Genomic DNA, 17,791 nt, shown 5'->3' with positions numbered 1-17,791 from the left:
GCAGGTGATCTGATCCCCGGTGATGCAAGCTTTCGTCGTGTGGTACCCTGGTTCTATGCCAGCTTGCCTCAGGATATCTAGGGTGCTTACAGTGGCATTATTAAAGTGTGCCACAGCATCAAACAAGGCAAACATTACTGTAGGCAAGCTTACGTAGACCTCTTTGAGTGCCCGCTGCCATAATCGACCATTAAAACACTCATTAGCATTTTGAGTCTTTCCGTGAAGACACTTCATTTGAAATTAGTCAGAGCACAGATCATTGTAGACAGTTTTAACTTTGTTGAGCACATCATTTGGAAGACCTCCTTTGTGTACATATTTCCCTTGGCCAAGTGCTTTGACCCTTTGGTATCCGCACCAGCTTTTCGGTCCAAGTGCACACAGGCCATGTCTCGGCTGCTTGTCGGTAGAGCTGCAATGAAAAAGACTGGCAAGGGTATTCTTTTTCATTGCAGAAAGGTCCCCCACATTAGCCCTTATGGCGATGCCACAGTAGGTTTGCAGGCGGTCAATGAGGGTATCAGTGAGCTTTCTTTTACCACTGAGTCCACGCATTGTCTTCTTCAGTTTTCTGAGGCAGCAGCCAACATGCTTCTGGACACCCAATACATTCCAGTTTCTGCACACTGTCCTTTCCATACATGTCTTTGACAGCGGCATAGCTCTTGGAATCACCATCGCCGTAGTACTGCAGGTACTTCAAATATATTTTGCCTTTCGACCTTTCAAATATTCGGTATAGATCAATCATCTCCATACTGCCAGCACTTCCTTCATTGTATGCTTGACAGGAAGTGTGGATTGCCTTCCATTCCTGGTAAAAAGCACCATCTGCCTCAACTTGCTTTAGGTTTTACAAGACTTACACAAACTAGAAAGGGCCTCAACATCAATAACCTTTCCCGTGTCAACAGAAATCACAGACACACAACCGTTCAAAGATCAATGGCCACGCTTCTGCCACATGCCATCACCTGAAACACCACACTCGGCACTCCCCACAACACGATGAACTTCCACAGCAGCATCAGTCATCGACTTTGACGTCACTTCTCTTGCCGCTGCAGAAAGCCGAGATGACAATTTGTCGTAGGCGGACTGACGTGGAGGAGCAAGCATGTTCATCACTTTGGAAAAAGTTTTCACACCAGCGTGCCCTATTCCTAACTGGCGCATCGCAAAAACCAGACGTAAATTTTTCTCATTGGCACGAGCCACCTTTCTCGACGTATGAAATGGGCGCTTGAACCTACAGTCTGTACAGACGACCGCACAAGCCGAGCATATCCCTTGGTTAGAGCGTTCTTCGAGCTTCAGTGTTGTGGTCATGCATTTGGAACATGCCAGCGATGAAAACACTGAAGAAAGAATGTCCATTATTCTGTTCCCTTGGAGCGCATAATTCTCTAGTGGAGCCTGGTACGCCTTGTTTGTGTCCCCAAGCTTCTTCGCGGTCGCCGAAATTCCGGCGTCTGTGTCAGTAGGCCGCCTCGTCATCGTGTAGCGACTTCCAGCGAACTTGCGCTTCCTCGTCTTCAGTGTTCTGCACTTCCCCATGCTGGTCATATTATGGTCCAGGTGGCCTAAGGATACAGCCCTAGTAGCGTTTACACGTGGAACAAATACAGAACGAAGCCTGACGCAGCCTGACCAAGGCAAACAACAAAAATTCCGACGAGCATCATGCGTTTCCCTTGTGGCTGTTGTTAAAGATTAACGAAGACTTATAAACACAAAGTTGTATTTATTGACATCATCTTATATAACAGTCACAATAAAATGCATAAATCATTTTGAATAGCATTAATATAGACGAAACAACACTTGCTTTTGAAAGCGATTTTTCGAAACCGAAACCACAGTTGGAAATGTGGTTTTGGTTTTGCTATAGGAGCATATGATATAGAAAACTTGCTGTAACTCGCAAACGAATGGCGCTAGGAGGATAATTGTTGTTGTAACATATATGTGAATGTTTGGGCGGGCAAGAAAAATAAAACGCTAAAAACTTATTTCGCGAAAAAATGACTTTTGAAGGTGGCCTATACCACTATAAAACAACAGGAAACGCAACCAGATGAAACTTGTTGGTGGGTTATTTGGTTATTCGTCGTATCGTAAGATAATTACGCAATCTTGACTCTCGCAAACACTCACACAAACAGTCACATATCCACCCTAGTAACGCACTTCATGCTAGTGCTCAAAGGGTGGTTTGTCCCACTCTGTTAGCGCAAGAGCAACTGCTTCTATGTTTGTCTAGCACTGTCTACAGAAGCATTTGGCCTTGCACGGCTGTATATAAGCCGCAATAATATTAGGTCGAGCACTTGGGGATATACATGTGTGTCGTCGTCGTAGCCTCTCTTTGCGAGGACCATGTCGGTGTAGGTGCCACTTCGTAAAGCCCATCGTAATGTGCACTCGCCGTCGTCCCAAACGTGACAAATAATGAATATCGCGTGGAAGCGTTTTAGCGACTCGGGTATAAACGGACTTTTACATAGTTGTTAGGTGTCTACTTCCAAAAACATTATGGCGTTTTTGCTTATCGGTATTTTGTGACGAGCTTTAGTTGTTCTTGAGATAACCTCATTTTGTACGGTTCTAGTTCTACGATACTGCTGTATAGTAAATTCTGACACTTCGGTACTTCAATTAAATGACACGGAGCTGAATAAACTTGAGGTGTTGTGCGAACTTTTAGCATGGGGCGATATTCATACAGACACAACCGTGTACTTATCAAAGGTGAACATTTGGCAGAAGTCTGCCTGCTTGGAATAGGAGTGAGGCCATTAGAAAACCCCAACCAAAAATCGTATTCAGAAAACCGTCGTTTCGAAGCCAGTCCAAGTGCTGACTCAAACGCAATAATACAACTTTTGGTTGGAGTTTTCTAACTGCCTTACCTGTGTTTTTAGATTTTGGTTCGCTTAAAAGAGAACAGATTGTCAAAATTATTCCAGATGGCTTGCCTGACATACGTCGCATAATTTCAAGGAGAACGTCATATTTTTTTTTTACATTAACTTGAGCGGTTTTGTGGCGTTGTGCTAGACTGACGGATGTAGTGGACCCACATTCGCTTGAAAAAACAAACAAACCTTTTTTCCCTTTTATAATCGATCCTTTGCATCACTTTGATGCAGATAATCAATATAAGAAACTGCAGGCACAACTATTACCTTTTTATACTAAAAGAGTAATAACAAGTGTGCTGAAGCGCTGTAAGTCACATAGCTTTGCTCAATAAACTTATCGACTGTCCTACGTTTATACCATGAATAAATAATTAGGACAAAAATGCGTATGAGTAATTGCTGTATTTTTGGCTTCATCGCCCAAAAATATTGAATTTATTTCTTTTTTTAGAGAGGGGGGGGCTGAGGGGGTAGGTATTCATGACCAGCGTGAATGAAAATTGAATTCAGACATGCTACAGCAGTGTATAGTACATGGGACATAAGATCAACACCTAGAATAAAAATACAAGAAACGTGACACACTGCAGAGCGAACGCACAGACAGTTGCCAAGCGTGAACTCTGTGAACTTGCGACAGACTGCGTTTCTGTCACAAGTAGTAGTAACGTTCGGTGAGCTTCACGCATCTGTTAAGCAATGAATGGCATAAATGTTACGAGTGGACAGCAGTCAACGCATTTTATTTGCCGACAATCGGCTCACAGCGCTCGGAAAACGAGCCGCTGCGTGCATTGACATGCGCTCTGCTGGCAGCCTACCTAGACTAGCACGGTGACGGTGCTGCCCCCTATATCCTGATCTCAGGGTGAATACTGAAATGAGCACATAAGTGGCCCTCAAAGTGCTGTTATAGGATACGCTGGTTCAGTAAATGCCTTGTTATAATACCACATTGTCGGAACGCTTGACGAAGGCAAGAGTTGGTGTTTTAAAGAATAAACTCTTTTTGGGGGGTGAATGTGTGCCCTGAAAACGAGATGTCACTCAACAGGCAATAGCTGCGAAACGCGCTGTAGACGTTAATGCTCAACAGAGCGTCGGCCGTCAATAATCTGCCAATCGGTATAGCGTGTCGGCTTTTATACAAGTAATTTAGAAGGAGCAGAATAACAATTTTGAGAAAAAGAGGAGTTTAGGAGCTACGTGGGTGGGACCTTATGTCCAAGGCTTCATTGGCGTGTGCCGCCAGTCGAGCGTGGTTCAGGAACGTTCGTTGTAGCTGCAAGTCTGAGGTGGCGAGAAGTGCTTCCCACTGCGCCAAAGATTTTTGCACTTCATATTTACGAATAAAATAAAACTCCAGCTACTTTTGGTCAAAAGGTTTTAATGATGAAAGTCCCAACTATAAATTTACTCGACGATTCGGGACAAATTCCTTCCTTTCATTATATGCGACTGGCCGGCTTTGAAGCTAACGACATTTCTTGGTGATGCCCCCCACACAAAGAAGACTAACCTGTTTCCGTACAACATGGTAGGTTTTAGACCGGACCTATCTACTCAGGACGTCATGAAAATGCTGAAGCATCACATCATAGATCACGAGACAAAAGACGTTAGAGCTATTCTCGGTCTGGATCTTGAAAAGGCCTTTGACAATGTCTCGCACTCCCACATACTTGCCTCCATCTCTTCTCTCAACTTAGGAGCCAACTTTCACAAGTTCACCAGCTCGTTCCTCAGGAATAGAAAAGCCACTATACAGCTTGGGGATCTCAAGTCTGAGCCCTACGATCTCGGTTCCTTTGGCACCACGCAGGGCTCAGTCGTCTCCCCACTGCTTTTTAACATTGCAACGTGCGGCCTTGCTGCAAAGCTCTCAAACCAAGAAAGCATCAAGTTCGCCATCTACGCGGACGACATCACCATATGGAGTGTCGGTGGCTCGGAGGGCTCTGTGGAGAGCTCTCTTCAAGAGGCCGTAGACTGTGTTGAAGTCTACATAAATGAAATGGGCCTCAATCTCTCGCCAGCAAAGTCCGAACTTCTCTTATATCGACCCACGAGACGGGGGCCCAAACCCAGTATCTGGCAACCACTGGCTGACATCGACTTTAGGCTGCACAAGGCATCAGGGCAGCGTATTCCAAGGGTGGACTTCATACGCGTTCTGGGCATGATTATCGAGGCTAATAGACAGAACGGCCGCATGATCGACCGTCTGACTTCTAAGGCGGAAGGGGTCATCCAACTAATCTCACGCATTTTGAACAGTCGGGGTGGTCTTCGAGAGCACAACCTCCTCAGACTATTCCGTGCATTCTTGATGAGCCACATAAGCTATACCGCATCTATGCACAGGTGGCAACTCCATGAAAGAAATAAATTGAACATCCTCATAAGGAAAAGCATTAAGAAAGTTCTTGGCATTCCTATGCGCACAAGCACTGAGAACCTTATGAAACTTGGAGTCCACAACACGCTTGAAGAAGTTATCGAGGCTCAACAAACGGCACAGGTTGCCAGGCTTTCGATCACACCAGCGGAGAGAAAGATTCTGGTTGACACTGGAGTCAACCCCCTGATGCTCGAAGTGTAAAATACGCCACTCGATGATTATGTACGTTCTCGCATCAAAGTATGCCCCCTTCCACGAAGTATGCATTCACAGTACAACGCGGGCAGGCTTGTCGCTCGAGCCTCCTCTCTTTTAGCTCAAGCTCACAAACACTCGTCTGTTTCATGCTTTGTTGATGCCGCCCAGTATGGCGTTTTCGCTCGCTTTGCGGTAGTATTCTTAGATACTAAGGGTCAGATTTTATCCTAGGCGTCGATTCGAACCACTTCGTCTTACAAAGCAGAACAGATGGCCATTGCACTTGCACTCCTTCATCCACAAAGGACTGATATTTATACGAACTCTAAATCCGCTTCTAGGGCTTTCGCTTCTGGTTCCGTGTGCAAGGAAGTTTTAAGAATTCTTGCTCACAGGGAACTCACCCACCACACAATTATTTGGTTCCCTGCTCACCTTGGCTTGAGGGTCGGAGGCCTTCCCAATGTCTACGAGCTAGCCCACTCCAAGGCGCGAGGCTTCACTTACCGCGCCGGGACTTGTGCTTCTCAGACAGAGGAGTCAGCCACCAGCCTTCATTTTAGGGACATTTTGACTACCTTCAACGAGATCACGAAGCATTACCAATTAGGCCGTAGGTCCTTTCCATTGCCACACGAAAATGTGTCTAGGCTACAGGAAATCTTTCTTCGCATGCTTCAGACGGGAACATACCCTAGCCTCGTAACCTATAGCCATTACTCCTATATTTCAGAACTTTCTCCGGACAGCCAGAATCGCAGTGATTTTAACCGCATGCTCTGGAGGTGCCCCTCTTTGCAAAGAAAAAATGAAGAATTTTCAGAGAACTCCTTTCATTTAATGCTCACGAGTCCGGTTCTCATACAACAACTCAAGGCTGTCCAGAAGGCCCACAATGCGGCGGTGAGGCTGGGCCTCCCCGTCCCAACGTGGGAGCGGCCTGCGATCCTACCCCTATAAAACGGGGGTTCAATTCTTCAGGACCTTAATAAAAGTTTTTCATCAATCCATTCATCCCCCCCACTTCTGATCGTCCTTGCCGCCGTTCTTTTGTCTTCAGTGTGTTCTCCACTGGTTACGTAGACCGTGCACGTATACACTCGCTAAGATCCCAGTTGAGCTCTTGTTTTCAGGTGTTGTTTCAATATGCCAGTAGTCCTAGAACTGCTTATTTTGCGGCTATCTTCCGCATCCGTGACCCTGATGGCATCAAAATCCACGCGATAGCCAATCTTTCGTGGAGGGTCGTGGCGAGTTGCGGCACCACTGACAATTGCATTCATAGAAAGTTCGATAAGCTATCGCCTATTGCAATAAATTTGTATAAACTTGCGTTTCAATGTTCACGAGGTCTGTGTGGTCGTCGGATTGCAGAGCTATTGATGGCGGCTGCATACGCTCTAGAAAGACAGAGAGAGAGAAACAACTTTAATTGCGTGCGCTCTAGACTATTCGCATCCTATACGCACAATCCTAACAGTGTGATTTTGCGCTATAGCAACGCCTCTCCTACACTGTTGGCTGCCTGCGCCCAGCATGGTTCGCAGCATTTGCGAGTGAAATCCTAATGCATCAAAATGAAATGCGCTTCCCAACATTTTGTGTGTTTACGTATGTGTGCTGTCGTTTATGGTCCGTACATGCCTCACTATGCGTTGCTGTGGTACCATCAAGTAATCACAATTAAATGAATCAGCGTTGGATAGTAGGCGTAATAAATCCACGCCGCCTGAGTTTCGCTTCTTTTAGAGCAGCCCAAGTTGCAGGTGAATCCAGTGGGCGCAGTCACCTTTTTTTTAATCTACGAAACGAGACACTCGCAATGAACAATTCAAAAAAGAAAATTTCAAAGGGCTGGAGTTTTTGTTGGATTTAACTGTAATAAAACCATCGGACCATGATACATCGGCAAGTAGAGGGGACACAAATTGCGCTATTTTCAACTGCATTGACGTAATTTGCTGAAGATGTGAGGAAAGTCAGGTAGATTAAAACACAACTTGCTGGTGGCAGGGACTTCATAAGTAGTCTTCGGATAACTCAACCAACTAAGCTACGGCCAATTACACCTCAGCCATTTCAGCCACGGTCTCATATATTTTATCAGTTACTTGACGCTGAAAGAAAGCTACGCACACAAAAACATACGAGCTGGGTGTGTTTCTTACCGCCATGCTTAGCAGATTCTAAAGTATTCTTATTGTTAGGAATGCCATGGCATAACATAAGTGTACATTCAAAGAAACTACTTGGCATTTCACCATGAAGTATTTTCATAGGCGTGCGCAGGGTTTCTGAGCTTCAGGGGGGAGGTGGCAAATGTTCGTTGTAGCACTCCCGTCTTTATTATGTCACTGCATGCCGCTGACTGTATATCCCCTTCCACTTATGTAACCAAAGGGCGTAACTGCTCTCACCCCCCCCTCCACTCCAACCCACCCCTCCAGCTGCCCTCCACCCCCAACCTTCATGCTCGTGCGCACACATATCGGTATTCCTGAATTTGCAGCTCAAGCACTTTGTTTTCACTAAAAGTCGCCTCCACTGTACACGCGGTAAGAAGAAAGGCAAGAATGTTTTTACTGAGGACTAGTACGCAAAGTAAGTTCAGCGAAACTTATTGAAACGAACCGGCATAACGTGCTTCTCATGGATATTTGCATAGCCCTACATTATTATTACCGTAGTTGGAGAGAACGAATACGCAATTCAGGAGACGCGACTTACCATATTTATTTTCTGCATGTCCAGGTCCGAGTGTGACGGTGGACACAGCATGCTCATCAACCCTATCAGCACTGAATCACGCTGTGCTGGCAATACGCTCTGGACAGTGCGAGGCGGCCATTGTAGGTGGATGTATGGTATCCCTGAAACCAGCGACTTCAATAAGCTTCTCGCGCCTCGGTATGCTGTCCCCAGATGGAAAGTGCAAGTCATTCGACGCACAAGGTACGTCTTCAAAGCCTCACTGCCAAGTTACAACAAATCAAATTTGTCGCGTTTCTTTCCGAATAATGATGACATGCTTTTGTTGTCTCTTGCGGCCTTTAGACTACTGGTGATTCAAGAGCGCTTTTGGAAAAGAGCAAATAAAAAAGGACTTTTATACGAAATATATGCTTATCATTAAAATCCCAGTCAAAGAGACAAAATGCGCGAAGACGAATAAAAGAGTGAATACCATACAACACAAACGCCGACTAATCACTACAAAAGCCACTCGGTGGCGAAAAAAACAGAATTCGTGAAAAGTTACATGCCGATATCCATGCAAGATGTAGGTGCGGACAAGCTTCTGTGGCTTAGATATGTGGGAGATAACGTCCCGAAACCACCATATGATTATGAGAACCGCCGTAGTGCAGAACTCTGGAAATTTTGACCACCGGGGGTTCTTTAACATGCACCCAAATATGAGCACACGGGCCTACAGCATTTTTGCCTCCAGCAAAAATACAGGAACCACAGCCGGGATTCGATCCCGCGCCCTGCAGGTCAGCGGTCGAGTACCTTACCTACTAGACCACTACGGCGGGGCAAGCTTCCGTGCCTTCGTCTCCATCATTGCGCATTTTTGCAGTTGTTAGTTGGCGGTTGTGATGTGTTAACTTCTGTGTTCTCTCCGTGTTTGTACACCATGTCTGTTTAACGTCAGTATCTACCAACTATATCCAATCTCTTACGTTAAGAAATCGCAGGCCTCGGAAACCCCTACACTTTCAAAGCACTTATATTCGGTGAGGCGAGCGTTGTGACAAACACAAAAGGGACACAAACTTTCTGCGATAACGACAATGCTATGCGCATGGTGCTTCGAATCTTGCACAGCTCATGAAAAAATGATTTTGGCATTCACAACTATGCAGCTTTTTTTATCCCCAATGTTCTGAGAACAAATGCTTTTTTAAGACAAAATGAGAACCAATATTTAGCGCATTGCTAAAATTTTCTGGCTAAACTTAATACTTATGTCCCTGCCCTTATTATGATAGCACGAAGGTTCATCGAGTTATTTGTGTCTGCTGTTGCTTTTGTATTGCATATTTAGATGCTAGAGAAAGTTCAGTTTTGGCCAAGTGTCCTATGTTTAAGGTGGATTGGTGCATGTACAATCAGTGCTGTCACGACACTGGTAATGATTTCTATATCGCTATTTTCCAAACAAGGTACTGCTTCCCAAGAAAAAAAAAACACGATTCCTCTTTTTATCCCAATTGAGCTTAGATTAATTTATTATTTATGTCTTCACTTAATTTTGTTCTTGTTTTTCTTGGCTTGAGAGTGACCCACCTGCCATCTAGGTTAAGATCGCTGCAGCCTAATTTTGCGAATTCTCTTTCATAACTGGGACAGTGCATTACAAAAATTCTTAGCCTAATATTTTTGCTCTCTCAGCAAAGCTTTTTCAAGCACTTTTGACGTTTCTGTGCTTTCAGAAGAACGTGCTCATTTCATAACCTCTTCAATTAAATTCCACTCCTACCATCCCGAACATATATACGTAAATATATAATCGAGTGGTTGCTCCGTGTAGCAAGCACCACAACACATACAACGAAAGGTGGGTAGTTTTATTAGCTATCTCAGTCGCGTAATAAATGGGGAAGAATAGATTGAGTATGATCTACATTTTTGCCAAACACTGAAGTTAACCAAAGCCGAGCAGTACAATGAAGGTTGATGCATTGCTTAAGATGAGGTAAGGAAATCGCCAAAAGCCATTTGGTACTTCCCTAAAGTAACAAGAGAAGACTGCACAAAAATGTATATGGTGAAAATTTGAAGCTTTCTGCGTGTAGTAAAACTTCCCAAATCTACGTTGAATTCTTTCAACATTACTTCTATTGTACCAGCAAAGATCGAAAAGCCCTAATAATACATTATTACAGAACAGGAGAAACGTGAAATACGTGAAGAACTATGCACCAGCCCACTTGATATTCATGTTTTACTGATTATGGCGAAGGCAAGTTCGCATATTATGGCAAACCCACCTGATGGTAATGAACTAAAAGAGCACGATCGCTATAGGGCTACGTACTCAACAACGACATACAGTCCTTCCCATAATAGTAAAACGTGCTGAATGCAAAAGGAATTTTTGTGTTTTTTTTGCCCTTCATAGAAATTATTTGAACACAATGCAGAGACATCTCGGCTACTGGAGGTAATCCCTCTTCCAGCAGTGACTTAAACAGGCCTTAGTACCCTACCCAACATCTACAATAATTCCGTAACTGTTCCGTTTCACCAGAACAAAAGTCGCAAGATTTTAATTTCGAGAGGCAGCATAAAACGATGCAACCACTTCACTGCAGTTTGCTGCATTGAAAAGATGTTGAGTTCTTTAGTAGTGACGATGACAACTACCAGGAAAATGACTGCGCACACCAACCGATAAAATAGTAAGCCGGAGTTGAGGGCAGAGATAACGTTCAAGAAGCAGGAAAACGAACAACAGTCGCAGCCAGTACTTCGAATCTGTTAAATAGGGTGCATACCATAGATCGTGGTGCTAACCTGATTCACTCACACTGTACCTTGAAAAAGATTTTAACGTCTGTGCTTACTCCTTTATTGCACGAAAAGTTATCATAACTCAGCGCACATGGACGATAGACGAAATCCCATGGAAGCCGGAATAGACAAATGTGATTTTCTAATTGTTTAGTGCCTCCCTCTGAATGTTGCTGCGCACAATTTTGAAGAAGTGGTTACTGTCACTTTGATAAAATACAGGACGAAATAAGGTATAGATATGTTTATGTGTATCTTCTGTGGTGCTGTCTATTACTCGCTGTATGAAGAGGCCAATAACGAAGCGTTATCATTCAGCCCGTATTGCTCCTCTTGTGCGAGACAAGAATATTGTCCCCGCAATTTGCTATCCAGAAAACACTACGCATTTCCGCTAATAAATGTGAAATGGTTTTGTCAAGCTCTTTTTAGATAGTGTGCGCAGAATGCTGAATGTAAAGACATGACTAATTTGTGGTGTGTTAACATTATATTGCAATATTCAAGTTATCGCGGCTGGAAAATGCACTGAGAGGTAGGATTAGGTGCCATTCAGTTTTGTATTGAGGGGCCGCCTTTAAAAATACACGAAAAGTAAATAACTTCATTAGGTCGGCCAGCACTAACAAAACTCATCATTGTGCAGCTGATGGCTTCGCCCGAAGTGAAACTGTGGGTGTTTTTTTCGTACAACAAGCCCGCCACGCTCGTCGGATCTACACCAAAGTGGCCCATATCAAGATCAGTGCTGATGGCTACAAATCCGAAGGTGAGAGCACTCTGAAACCTAATCACCGGTAGCATAGTGACTCACTGACGTGTCCATCAAAATGTTGTCCCAAACAATGTGGTCTTTACTTGTTGCTCTAAAGTTATTGCGATGGTTCTTTGTGGGCCTTATAACGTGGACTTATATTTAAATGGGTGCTTTCTAGTAATTTATAAGCTGTTCAGATATGCTGCAGCAGTGCCTGTGTGAGAATTCAATAGTTTCCAGTTGTAGCCCTTGCCTATGTATTCCTGTGTTCCGTCAGTAATGCCAACAGAGGACGATATACAGGCGAGGACATACACACGCGTTGTATGTATGTATGTATGTATGTATGTATGTATGTATGTATGTATGTATGTATGTATGTATGTATGTATGTATGTATGTATGTATGTATGTATGTATGTATGCATATGATGATGATACGCGGGGTTTAACGTCCCAAAACCACCGTATGATTATGAGAGACGTTGTAGTGGAGAGCTATGGAAATTTCGACCCCCTGGTGTTCTTTAACGTGCGCCTAAATCTGAGCACACGGGCCTACACCATTTCCGCCTTCATTGGAAATGCAGCCGCCGCAGCTGGGATTTGAACCAGCGATCTACAGGTCAGCAGCCGAGTACCTTAGCCACTAGACCACTGCGGCGGGGCATGTATGTATGTATGTATGTATGTATGTATGTATGTATGTATGTATGTATGTATGTATGTATGTATGTATGTATGTATGTATGTATGTATGTATGTATGTATGTATGTATGTATGTATGTATGTATGTATGTATGTATGCATGTATGTATGTATGTATGTATGTATGTATGTATGTATGTATGTATGTATGTATGTATGTATGTATGTATGTATGTATCCTTCCCCTGAACTGTAGGATTAAACTACTAAAATGAAAGTCGTGTCGCAAATTCCTTTCATTAAATGAGGGCCTGAGTGATGCTACCTAAAATTCCAATCCTTCTATATAGCATTTACACAATTTCGTGTCTTCTTATAGCTTCTCGAGACAGGAGGGAAGGGGACAGAACAAAAGTATTACCAACAACAGCAAAAAAAGAAGAAAAAAGAGAAAAAGAGGAAGAAACGTTAGAAAGAAGTAAGAGTGACATGGCGGAATTAGGAAGGAACAGGAACTAAACAACGTAAGGCGAACGTGAACGAGCTATGCAATCTTTGACAAAGATAGGAGTATGCACAAAGACAGTACGGACGGCGACGTTTCATGTCCACAGAAGCTATCGAGGAATCAGTATTATCCATGGTGGATACAGTGGACAGGACACCAAGGTTAGCGAATTCATGGCGGACAAGAGCCTGGATCAAAGAGACATCTGGCGTTGAGGCGTTGGGCTACGTCGATTTCTTGGCGGCCGGGTAAGCGGCCTCGAGTTCACGTCAGACGATGCGCGTGACGTCTTCGGCTGTAGACGGCTGAAAAGGAGTGGCTTCGCAAGACGACGTTGCAGCGGTGTTGGGTAGCCGCTGGAACTGGTGTAAAATGCGTCGCCTCTTCGCCTGCTCGAGACGGCGGCACTCTTTGATCATGGCGTCGATGGTTGTTACATTCGTAAATACAAGAAGGATGAACGCATCGTCGGCGATTCCTTTTAAGATCTGTGATATCTTGTGAGCCTCAGTCATGTTGGGATCGGCCTTTTGACACAACGCTAAGACATCTTGAATATAAGTCATGTGGGGCTTGGTGGACGTCTGTGAACGTACGGCCATTGGTTTCGGGCATCAAGCTGTTGATCAAAGGGGCTGCCAAAAAGGTCGCGGAGCTTTTGTTTAAACATTTCCCAGCTTGTGATTTTGTGCCCGTGGGTCTCAAACTAGATGCGAGGGCTCTTGTTAAGATTGAAAATGACATTCGCAAGCATAACGGTTGGGTCCCAGCCATATTGCTTGCCGACGCGTTCGTATATAATGAGCCACTTGTCCACATTGGCGTTGTTCTCCCCAGTAAAGGTACCGGGATCGCGGGGTTGCGTTAGTGCGACGTACGGGGCTGCTGTCGTTGCCGAGGTGGGTGGCGAAGGCGTATCCTCACCCAGAGCCATGATAGCAGATTTAAGAAGGCGTCCACTGCGTAGATTCGTTGTCAAAAGGGTACCCAGTGTAGAAAACACATTGAAGATGGAGCTCGGAGGCGAGGAAGAAGAAGTAGCCAGGGTCACGCTCAGCATTTTTTTTCCTGTTCTGTCAACAATAAACCGAAGACGTATTGGTTCTGTGGTCTCTCTGTTCCTTCTGAAACACCCAGCACCTCCACCAAAATGTTACGTGGAAATAACAGTAGGCAGTCCGCAGCCCAACACAGCTCATCAACAACGTCCACTTCTTCACTCTCGGTTTCGGGCGCCATTTTTGGGTATGTCCCACTATGCCCTGTTACAGTCAGCCGAAACACGTAACAATATATATATATATATATATATATATATATATATATATATATATATATATATATATATATATATATATATATATATATATATATATATATATATATATATATATATATATATATATCCTGATGAAGGCCAGACTCTAGGCCGAAACGTCGAAATAAACCACGTTGTGACCGCTCACGGAAGATCTACTGGACTATATATATATATATATATATATATATATATATATATATATATATATATATATATATATATATATATATATATATATATATATATATATATATATATATATATTGTATGTGTGTGTGAGTTAGTGTTTGTGTGTGTCTAGAGTACTGACCTCGTTTGCACTTTTTGGCATTGGCCACGAGCCAATGCCGCATAGTTCCCCTAATACCGAATAGATGATTCAACTCATCCCACACCCGACTTGAGTGTCGTATTGCGCAAGTCGTATGCTCAGCCTACTTATAAGCTAAGCTGGGGAAGGCAGTGTGGCTCAAAATGCCCCGTCTAGATATATGTTCACCCTAAAATATGACGTCGCCAATAGTCTCTGGAAATGGCAGTATTGAACGATGCCTTTATTTAGTTGATATACATCTGCCACAAAGCCACAGCGAAAAGGGGATGTTAGCCATTTTTCGCTATATTACAGGTATATCTACTCCATCAGCGAAGTTACAAGAGAGGCTTATACGAGAAGTTTACACTGAAGCCAAGATTCACCCAAAGCACGTGCTATACGTCGAAGCTCATGGCACAGGCACCAAGGTGGGCGACCCTCCCGAGTTAGCTGCCGTGAGCCGTGTGTTCTGTGATCCGAAGCGAACTCAGCCTCTGAAGGTGGGATCTGTGAAGAGCAATCTTGGTCACAGTGAAGCTGCCGCTGGTAAGAAGACCGCTTTTGTCACGATAGTGTTGAAATCCAGTGTAATAATCACGGTGTATTAGGACCAGTGCTTAGTGTTTTGACTGAAATACAAAGCAGGTATTGATTAAATATTCAACGTCGCGCCGAAGGAACAACCACACACTGAAAGAAACAAATGTAGACACCACGGGTGCTTACTTACAGCTGTTTATTTCTTGAGGAAACAGGTTAATATAAACCCACCCTTCATCGACACATGCGCTACATGATCAGCCCTTCTCTTAATCACGCTATCGGACACATTCTCTTTAGATAACTTGTTTCTGTCTCATACAGGTTTAGTGACATTTCGCTAACACACCTATTACCCTGTTTGTGTGATATGTCTCCAGAATTTCTCTTGCTTACTTTTTCGTACTTCTTCCCAGGATCCTAATATGCGCGAAGTCTAGTGTGTATCCATAAGCTGTAACATAGGCGCTCAGGTGCGCAACGTTCCTATTCTTTACTGTAAGAGCGTGTTCCCTCGCTCAATCATTGAAGCAGTGCCCCGTGTGGCCAACATAGCTATTCCCATCCGATAGGGGAATTTCATAAACCGCTCCAGTGGCGCACTTCGTGAACGGCCACACATGCTTCTTTTTGCAGCATTTCAGCTGTTGAGCTTGGCTTCCATTGATGCGAGGGCACAACTTCGACAGTTTGTTTGGAGCGGTGAACGCCAGCGGTACACCATGCCGACTCGCCATCTTTTTTATGTTGGGTGAAACCTTATGAATATAAGGTACCACCTCTGGCCGGTCTTTATTCTTTCGTGCTTCAGCCGGGCTTTTTTTTTTTTTACCGGACACATGCTCACCAGATTCCGTGTGTCATTGAGTCGATCTACCACAAATCCTCCTCAGTGCTTGAAAGTGCTTCTGCAAAAAAAAAAAAGTCGTCATCCATCGCGAGCACTCATGCTAACGCATGTAATATCACGTGGGAGCAGCGCATTGGGTGCGAGGAGTTACGCTGCAGCACTCTACCTAGCGCGGCCGTGTTCTGTGCTATTGGTAGTAAACGCCGACGCGATTCTCACAGGCTTGACTTCCGGCTTTATTAAAACACTATGCGAAAGACCTGCTTTCCATTTTTCTGAATTATTTCGAAACAAGGGCAGTTTCTTACAGTTAAAATATCAATTTTGCCCGAAAAGAAAACAAGTAATCGTTCGCACACGCTATCTATTTGCCGGATTACACTGAGCGTATGCACGGCGTGGTCGCCGTGTTATGGAGTCTTCGCACAACCTTGCTGCGTGAACGGCAAACAGTCTCTGAAGGCGAAACGAAATATGTGGTCCACTTTTGCATGGCTCTTTCTGTAACGAAAATAAGGCACATCTTACGTAGCTTGTGAATAATTGTTATGCGAAGCATGCAGATGCAAGGTGACTGTGTAGCAGTTTTTTATGGAGCGAATCAGTACGTAGTGGCGCTAAAGATATACACAAATGCTCGTAGAGACATACGTTAGAGAGCCGCGGATGTTTTATATAACCAGTTGTTTACAGTTCCGTAAATATGGTAACAAAACATGCATAATGCAACACCAGATGCAGTAAGCAGATACCAGGCCGCAGCGGCTGCATTTTCGATGGAGGCTGAAATGTAGGCCCGTATGCTCAGATTTAAATGCACGTTATTGAACCACAGGTGGTAGAAATTTTCGGATTCCTCCACTACGGCGTCTCGCATAATCATATGGTTGGTTTGGGACGTTATACACCACATATTAATCAATCTGTAAGCAGATAGGAAGCACTGTCGCTTGCGAAAATGGTAGTCCCGGACACTGCTACAAAAGTCGATTTCAGCGGACGGTGCCTACCTACAATAGACGTAAACTCAACGTGATGGTTCTATCATTGTAACACCTGTGGTGTTTATAAAATCGGATAGCCCAAACTATTGGCACAATCGACATTTGACAAAAAGTAGGGTCTGTTTCAAAAAGAGTTCCGAGAGCAGGCGTTGCTCCGTGGTGTATTCGATTGCCACTCAGAATTCTGGGGTTTGATTTGTTGTGAGCCACTTACATTTATTATTTGGATTCGTCAGGTCAACGCTGCCGATGTCAGCTTTTTCTTCCCGCTAACGCGTTAAAATTACCCATAGCTTCTCTCATCGTTCCTGGATAGATAAAAAATGTCAATAAGCGGTTGCACCTACCCGCATACCTGTGGCGAACTCGCATACCCGCGGATAAATACCACACGTGTAGCGGAAAGCCCTTGACGACATACGCGACTAGATTGTCACATTATTTATGTCATGACCAGCGAGTCATATTTGTGAATCAATTTTTTAAATGCGAAACGCCCCTATGACTCACGTGTGTGAAGCCGTATGTACGCCCACTCTTATGAACGCGCTGCAACGCGTACCCCTCGCCACAGGTGTTGGAGCAGCGTCAAGTCAATCACGCCGCCGCTGCGCGCTGACGTCACTGTCTCCTTCACTCACCTCTCACTAACAGCCACGCCCGAAGCTGCCGCCTCCTCCACCCACTCGCAGCACACTTCTCTCTCGCTTCTTCCTCGCTACCAACCGCACCTCTCGAGTGCAGGTCAAGTAGAAACTCTTTCGGCTCGTTTATCTGCGAACGCTATACCAAGCTTCGCT

At 44.3% G+C, this 17,791-nt stretch overlaps 1 protein-coding gene across 3 annotated transcripts in view; it reads left to right on the top strand.

Annotated features, from left to right (window-relative positions):
- LOC119176344 (fatty acid synthase-like) overlaps window positions 1-17,791 on the top strand; it is a 220,445-nt gene that overhangs the window by 21,465 nt on the left and 181,189 nt on the right. For all 3 annotated transcript variants that reach the window (XM_075890734.1, XM_075890733.1, XM_075890732.1), the window contains 3 exons: window positions 8,278-8,478; window positions 11,693-11,815; window positions 14,910-15,143. In XM_075890734.1, the coding sequence (XP_075746849.1) occupies window positions 8,278-8,478; window positions 11,693-11,815; window positions 14,910-15,143 (558 nt within the window). The remainder of the gene's footprint in view (window positions 1-8,277; window positions 8,479-11,692; window positions 11,816-14,909; window positions 15,144-17,791) is intronic.

The sequence above is a fragment of the Rhipicephalus microplus genome, chromosome 3 (genome assembly GCF_043290135.1).
Source record: "Rhipicephalus microplus isolate Deutch F79 chromosome 3, USDA_Rmic, whole genome shotgun sequence".
In the NCBI taxonomy this organism is placed as follows: domain Eukaryota; kingdom Metazoa; phylum Arthropoda; class Arachnida; order Ixodida; family Ixodidae; genus Rhipicephalus; species Rhipicephalus microplus.
The sequence above is the reverse complement of the archived record's forward strand: the minus strand, read 5'-3'. Positions and strand labels throughout refer to the sequence as shown.